This window comes from Gekko japonicus, unplaced genomic scaffold, assembly GCF_001447785.1.
Source record: "Gekko japonicus isolate JY-2015 unplaced genomic scaffold, Gekko_japonicus_V1.1 scaffold3048, whole genome shotgun sequence".
NCBI classification, from domain to species: domain Eukaryota; kingdom Metazoa; phylum Chordata; class Lepidosauria; order Squamata; family Gekkonidae; genus Gekko; species Gekko japonicus.
The window spans coordinates 116,104-124,241 of record NW_015175455.1 but is presented as its reverse complement, the minus strand read 5'-3'; the positions used below and the strand labels follow the sequence as shown (position 1 = coordinate 124,241).

At 41.2% G+C, this 8,138-nt stretch overlaps 1 protein-coding gene across 1 annotated transcript in view; it reads right to left on the bottom strand.

Moving 5' to 3' along the window:
• Nucleotides 1-2,155: 2,155 nt before the first annotated feature.
• ABHD2 (abhydrolase domain containing 2) overlaps nt 2,156-8,138 on the bottom strand; it is a 58,059-nt gene continuing 52,076 nt past the window's right edge. Inside the window, exons 9-11 of the mRNA XM_015425900.1 lie at nt 7,206-7,275; nt 3,776-3,860; nt 2,156-3,254 (exon numbers count right to left, since the gene is read on the bottom strand). Of these exons, the coding sequence (XP_015281386.1) occupies nt 3,058-3,254; nt 3,776-3,860; nt 7,206-7,275 (352 nt within the window). The 3' untranslated portion in view covers nt 2,156-3,057. The remainder of the gene's footprint in view (nt 3,255-3,775; nt 3,861-7,205; nt 7,276-8,138) is intronic.

The window sequence follows — 8,138 nt, the reverse complement described above, 5'->3', positions numbered from 1 at the left end:
AATGCCTGAATGTGCATTACGTTCTGACTTCACTGGAAAATTACTAATAGAAGTTCATGCCATTTTTAACTGGAATTTCTGCAACTACTTTTCATTGGTCAAGCTCTCATCAGCTCTTTCTTCCTCCCGTGTTTTTATAGTCCACAGAAGACTCTACCTCAACCAGTTCAGAATTCTCCTGGTTTGTTGACTCACAACACAATGAGCACACATATGCCCCTCACTGGCCATGTCAAATTAAGATTTGGGCTCTCCACATCTGAAGGGGGGGGGGGTTGCTCCATGAATTGCAAACAGTGATTTGCCCACATGATTTCTGAAGGGTGGTGGCAGTATAGATAGAATGGTACATCCCCCTCCCCACTGCTCAAAACAAATTCAGTAACAGAAAATTGTTGCTTCTTGGAAAAGGCTATAGATACAGTTCCATGGCAATGTAATCCCTGAGTACAGAAGCATTTAGAATGCCTAACAGGAGTACAGAGACATTGGCTTCTTTTCTTGCTCACACACATGATTAATCTGCCACTGAAAGGCCCTTTGAAACATGATCAAATTGTGTCCTCAAACTTCACTTTCCACAGAGAGATGAAGGAAATAAATGCCTTATTTTGCAAAGGGGTTCAATAGTTTCTCTTAAGTTATAGTTTGCATTAAAAAAAATTCTTATTTCGGGGGGGGGGGAGAATGCAATTTTCTGTGTATTGAAAACATCAAAAAAGTAGAGCCAGAAGGAAAAGAAGATCTCAGTGACAAGGGCTAGTATTACTGCCTCTGTCTGTTGCTTTGGTTAAATGGCTGCAGAATGAAGAGGCAGCAGCAAAGTAACATGCTGGAGGTTGATGCAAAAACAACAGATTCTCTACAGCTTACCTTTTAAAAATTTAAATATGTTGAAAGGGAAATAAGCCACTTTATCTCCCGTTTTATACACTGTAGCTACTGAAACTGACTTAATCACCTATATATCTACTTCTAGTCAAGTGAGAAATGAATTCTAGGTACTGCTATTCCTGCTTATGGGATTACTACATTAATTGCACAAAATGCTATGTCCTGTATGTTTTGGTTTTGATTATCAATGCACAGGGAATCTCCAGAGAATGGTATATGAAGAAGGTGAAGAGTATCTTAAAACCTACTCTTTAAAAAAAAAAGTGTGTGTAGTAGTGGGGAAATTCCACAAGCTTTGCCATTTTTTGGCTTTGTCATTTGCTCCTTCTACCTGAGGGAACGACAGGTCCTCAGTTTTTCTCACATGAAAGCAAGTCTAGGTCACAGATTGACCAGATTAAAAATTGCTGGACTAAGGCAAACTGAAGGAATTTGATTGTTGATGAGAGAAAAGCACCTTTGCTACAGTAGTTGATTATTGCTCAATTAAAACAAAATAAAAAACATACAAAGACACCAACCATATGCCTCTCTGAATTTCAGAGACTGGTCCTGGAAGCATACAGCACAGAACTGAAGTTCAGAAAGTTTTCCTACATGTGTTAAAAGGCTACAATTAATTAAAGTGCCTAGAAAGCAAAACCAAAAGTGAAACATAAAAGTGCTAACGATCATTGTGAGAGAACTGCAGAGATGAGAGAGCCACAGAGGAACTGACAATACTAATACTAGTGGGAAGTGAACGTGAAACAGTTTGATATAAAGTTCCACCATCACTTTAATCAGGTTTTGCTTTTATTTAAAAAAAATTCTGACAGGGTGAGATTTCTCTTCTACGGTGGTGACTGGCTCACTTCAGAAGTCTGTCTCTACTGTCTCTACTGCACAACAGGAAAAAAAAAGACAATGGACCTTCATACTGTAGGCACCCACATGCCACCCTTGCCAATTTCCCTTGGTTGTCTTGGTCCCAAAAACTTTGCAACAAGGAGCATGCAATGTTCCAGAAGACTCTTGAAACTGTCCTACAACTTCTCAGTCACTTCAGAAGCATTTAGCCACACAGAAACATTATCAGTTTAGGGTTTCTGATTACTGCCAACTTCTCTAAGGCAAGTCATGGTGGTCAGAACAGAGATTCAATGCTTAAAAAAATTGGGAAGATGTTTTTCTTTTGATTTGCTGCTCTGACATACTTGAGAGATGGAAGAAACAAACACAAAACAGAACACAGATATAACCTGATAAATACCCCCCCCCCCCCCGTTCCTACGAGGATATATATTGATTCACTATGAAATATTCTGAAGGGGGGAAAATGAACTACCCACAGTCTGACAGTAACTAGCTTCCACTCAAGACAGAATTAAAAGGCCTGGTTAAGAGCACACAAACAACCCTGTGTGAAAATAGAAGTCCTCACATTAGAAAAGGTAAGTATCACAAGGCTACCATTTTAGTCTCAAGAAGTGTTAACCAAGCAGGCAATCTATTGTATTGATTGACCATGAAGTTCCAAACAAAAGCAGAATTCTGCAGTAACTGAAAGTGCTGATACCATGTAAAAAAAAACATCAGAATCGCTTCAACAAAATGGATGAAAAAGGATTGATTTCTGGAAACTTCAGTCCCCACATCTTCTCCTTGCTTTATAGACCGATGACCTGTAAAGTGAACTGCTGGTTTCTTTTACAGATGTTGGTGTGGGGGAGGAGACAGAAGGGGAGAGAAAAATGCAAACACGAAGAAAAGGTAAACTCCTAAAATCCACTTCACTAACAGCTAGATGTAATTCTGCAAAAATCCGGAAGAGAGTTTTTGATTGGTGAAGGTGAGGACTGACGTTCAGGACTGCTGGACCTTCATCCTACTTTAGAAGGATGCACAGGTTTCTGAACCTCCAAAGCAAGTTACAGACAGCAACTCATCAATACAGTGGATCAGTTCTTTAAATGCACAGAAAAGAGGACTGCAACATTCAGACATACTCCAAACCAGACACTGCCCCCCTCTGTTGTACCTCTGCTTTGTCATGGAACACTGTGGACACACCCAACTTCAAGACGTCAAGATGACAGGCCTGGAAAAGCAGGGGGAAGAAGAGTCCCAGAAGATGGGGGTGGGGGAGATACGATGAAACAACCTGAAGGTCTTTGGGAGCATTTACTCTTGGCCAGATGACGACTGTTCTGTATCAGAACATTGAGATTTATTCCGCTCCCACTGGCATATGGCACTGGCATACTGCACCACAAGCTTATCCATCCACGTGAGGGGCTCAGGAAAGAGTACTGCACCTTCGAAGAAGCCCAGGTGACCTCCATGTAGTGGCAGAACGAACATGACATTTTCCCGCTTCTCTGCAAGAGTAAAAAACCAATACTTTTTAGAATCTCAGTTGAAGAGTTCTATATTCTGATAAAACTGGGAGGCCAGATTTGTGAGAAAACTTTGTTTGAAGTGTATTACCTTGGTTAGGATATATACTTCACAGGGAGCCAGTAGTACTCTAGAGAGTGGTTCACAGACCCTTGCCCCAGACTGTAGGATGCATTAGTTAAAAGGGAAGACTGCAACCCACAGAATTCAACTCCATGTTACTTCTCCTAAAAATCAGGCTGATGGGCAGGTAGCATAAATTACAATTCTGCATGCTGTCCCTAAGCAAAGCTCAAGACTGTCTTTAGGCTGCCTGCGCTTCACAGTGCATCACAGCCTTGCAGATTCTTCAAAATCCAAAGCAACTATTCACTAAATCCCAGGAGGAAAGACACAACCTGAGCTGTTCCAGTACCCACTTTTTATTCCCTTCAAGTAACAGAGTATGTGGTGGTAGAAAATCAAGAGAAAACTGATTGTTTTACCCAAGTGTTCCACTCACCTGCAAGTGTTCTTGGAATTGATAACAGACTATCATGCACTAGAGGGTCATCAGCAGCATTAACCAGCAAGAGGGGAACGTAGATCTGCATTGTAACAGAAAGAATAAGAAAAGAGTAGTAAGGCATGGGTCTGTAACTGAGCTTGACTCTATCAACAAGAAAAGGCACCTACTCTCAAGCTGCATACAAAGGAATGGTCAAATGTCACATCCCACATTTGCTCTGAATCTGCACGAATATCTGTCTTGACAAGTACTGTGGTGTAGTGGTTAAAAGTGTTGGTCCACGATCTGGGAGACCCAAGTTTGAATCCCCACTGCCACGGAAACTCACCAGATGACCTTGGGCCAATCATACCTTGGCCTAACCTACTTCACAGAGTTGTTGTGAGGGTAAGATGAAGGAAAGGAGAACACTGTAAGAGGCCTTGGTTCTCTATTGGAGGAGGTGGGGTACAAATTAAATAAATACATAAATTTGACAACACCTATTTAAAACTGCTGGAGAAAGCTTATTAGTGTTGAACTGAAACTTTATAGGAAACCCAAAATTCAGAGGATACCTAAGTAGGGTCATGCAGGAACACTGAGATTATGCGTGCACTTCCTCACAGACTGTAGTGAATGGTTTAGAAGAGCATTCAGGCCACTGTAGCTAGACATAAAATCATATCATATACAACAACAGGCATTCTGAATGCACGAGGCAACCTTTATTAATGGAAGATGAGCACAGTTAGAATAATCAGAGGTTCAGATCTCCTGTTCATTAGGGCTGGAAATGAGAATTGTGTTTCCCAGAAATGGCCAGGGGAGGGCCATTTTACAGACTGACATTGCATCCAACCAAGACAAGAATGGATTAGAGTCTAGGTAACTTGGTCACAGAAAATTTTACTTTCCCTCGCACTGGCAAACAGCATCTCTTCTAGCACAGCACTGTTTTGTGGCAGCAATCAGTTCATGGGATTGTCTTTCTGAAAAGCTCATTTATCACCTACAGCCAGCACCAAATTTAAGAATGTGAACCTTGCAGAATGAGCTAGAAAAGTGAATACTTTTAAGTGGTGGCAGTCTATCCCAATCTGAGTCTGGGAAACATAAAAACAGTACTTATTCAAAAATGTTTCATAGATATTTTGTCTACATAGTTCCAAGTATAGACTTTTCTGCTTGCTGTATACAATAAATTGAATTGATTGAACTGGAGAGGCAAGAAAGGAAAACACAGGAAACATTAAATCTGAGCTATCCCACTGGCTAGTCAGTCTGACTTCGGTTGTTGGGAAGATATTAGAGCAGATTTTAAAGGGATTGATCTGTAAAGCATCTGAAGGACCACTCAGTGTTCTGGGGAGTTAGCATGGTTTTGTCCCCAACAGATCCTTCTTTGATTGTGTGACAAGCTTACTGGATCATCGGAACTCTGTTGATGTGATTTACATGGATTTCAGTAAAGCTTTTGATAAGGTACCCCATGACATTCTGATGGAAAAACTGGAAGACTGCGGACTGGACTATAGGACAGTTCGGTGGATAGGGAACTGGTTAGAGGACCGCACCCAAAGAGTGGTGGTCAATGGCATTTCACCAGATTGGAGGGAGGTGTCCAGTGGGGTGCCACAGGGCTTGGTTATGGGCCCCGTACTTTTCAATATTTTTATCAATGATCTGGATGAAGGGGTAGAAGAACTACTCATTAAATTTGCTGATGATACCAAATTGGGAGGAGTAGCAAACACCCAAGAAAATAGAGTTAAAATCCAACAAGACCTGAGCAGTTGCAAACAGGATGCAATTCAACAAAAATATAAATTCAGTATACAAAATAAGCCTTAAGCTCTGAGAGTCTTTTTGGTAGGAATACTATTAATGAATTTAGAATAGATTATTATATTGGTACTGGGTTTTTTTTAAGAACAAGTAAGTAGTAAAATCAAACTACAAAATATATTAGATTGCACTATCTGAAAGTAATCAATTTTATTGGTGGCTCAAAGCATAGAAGATATACTATTGTATTGATTTTACACATTGGTTTGAACTGTTGAATTTATTAGCAAAAATTAATTAATTGCATCTCTGATTAGTTAAGTTGATTCTATTGTTGACTAAAGATTCATAAGTAATTGTAATTAACTGAATATAAAACTAAATTGATTACATATTATTACTAAGTAATTTATTTATATTAGTGTTGCAGAATTCAAAATATGCCATTTGGACACTGTGAGTACTTCTGTTAGGTTTAATTTTAACCATTACTGTATAGATTCTTACAATAATTTTGTGATCATTAAAATAAGTAAATTGTTAAAAAAAATAAAAATAAATGCACAGTATGACATCTGGGCCACAAAAATGTCAAGCACAAATACTGGATGGTAGTGTATGCGAAAGAGATCTTGGGGTAAGAGTGGACTTAGAGTTAAAATTCAACAAGACCTGAATACTCTGGAGAAGTGGGCAGTTGCAAACAGGATGCAATTCAACAAAGATAAATGCACAGTATGACATCTGGGCCATAAAAATGTCAAGCACAAATACTGGATGGGGGATACATTTCTGGGGAGTAGTGTATGCGAAAGAGATCTTGGGGTAAGAGTGGACTGTAAACTAAATATGAGCAGTCAGTGTGATGTGATGGTAAAAAGGCAAATTCAGTCTTGGGTTGTATTAAAAGGGCCATAGCATCGAAATCACAGGAGATCATAGCCCCTCTGTATACTGCCTTGGTCCGGCCACACCTGGAGTACTGTGTGCAGCTCTGGAGGCCTCACTTCAGAAAGGATGTGGACAAAATCAAGAGGGTGCAGAAGAGAGCGACAAGGATGATCAGCGTTCTGGAGACTGAGCCCTACGAGGAAAGGCTAAGGGCCTTGGGAATGTTTAGGGGGCATGATTGCTCTCTTTAAATGTTTGAAAGGCTGTCATTTAGAGGAGGGCAAGGAGCTGTTCCAGTTGGCAGCAGAGGATAGAACCCGAAGCAACGGGTTTAAATTACATCCACCTCCCGTTAGGCATCAGCCACTGTGACAGTATACAGGGACATCATGCACAGCCTTTGTCATCTGGCAATAAAGGCAATCAGTTGCTCACAGGCCAAGTAAGAGCCCTGGATGGGCTGGTTCCAGCCTGCGGGCCCCTGTTTGACACCCCTGCCTTAAAGGACGAAGGAATATATTTTTAAGGAATATACAGCTCTTGCTGATTTTTTGATGACTCCACATAAGGCTTCTGGTTAGAATTATCATTTGAGTATGTGTGGCATAAACTAGGCTGGCTGTAAATCAACGCCTGTTTTTCAGAGATTGTTCTTAAGTGCCTTGGGCACCAAATTCCCTTGGGCACCCAAACATCCCACCATCAGAACAACAACAAAAACCAAAGCACATTGTAAATCTTGACAATATTTACTGCAGCAACTTACCCTATACAAGAAACGCAAGCAACTCTCCTCCTCGTAATATTCCTTTAAGGAGCGGTAGCCATGGAATTTCCTACAGTATAAAAAACAAATTTAAGGATAGGAAAGATTTTTTTGCAGTGGGATGACACATCACTTTCTTCTAGTTCCCACTCCCAGAATCAGAGAACAATTTGCTCATACAAAGAGAGTGAAATAATCATTTCTGTGTTTCAAAGCCTGAAGTTAGTTTGGACTCTAGAAGACACTGTTTAATAAAACATCTAGGGCATATAGAGCTATTTCTTACTCTTAACCACAAATATAGATTTATCTACATTTAATTCCAAGAAATTACTTGTTCCAGGGAAGGAAAAGGCAGGTTGCTTACCAGTAACTGGTGATCCTCGAGTGGTCATCTGTGCATTCACACCCATGGGATCTAGTGTGCACGCGCTGGATCGATCGGTGCTGTAGCAAGCTCTTTTAATGGATTTTCATGCTCAGTCCCTCGGGAATGTGAAGGAACCTCACCGCGCATGCCCAGAGGGGTGGGCGTGGACATCCCGCCAGTTCCTTCAAACTGCTGCAAATCAACCCCTATTAAGAATGTAGAAGCTGACAGCAGCGGGGAAGGAGGGCGGGTGGTGTGAATGCACAGATGACCACTCGAAGATCACCAGTTACTGGTAAGCAACCTGCTTATCGATGTGGTCTCTGTGCTTCACACTCATGGGAGATTAGCGAGGAGTAGCCTACCTGGAGGAGGGTGCTGGCAGGTCTTTTACTGCGTAGCCGAAGATAGAATGTGACGTCCCATGTTGGTATTGGTGTTTGTACAGACGTCTAGGGCATAGTGCCTGATGAAGGTGTTAGGCGTGGCCCAGGTAGCAGTTTTGCAAATGTCCGTTATTGGCACTCCCTGGAGGAAGGCAGTGGAAGTCGCGACAGCCCTGG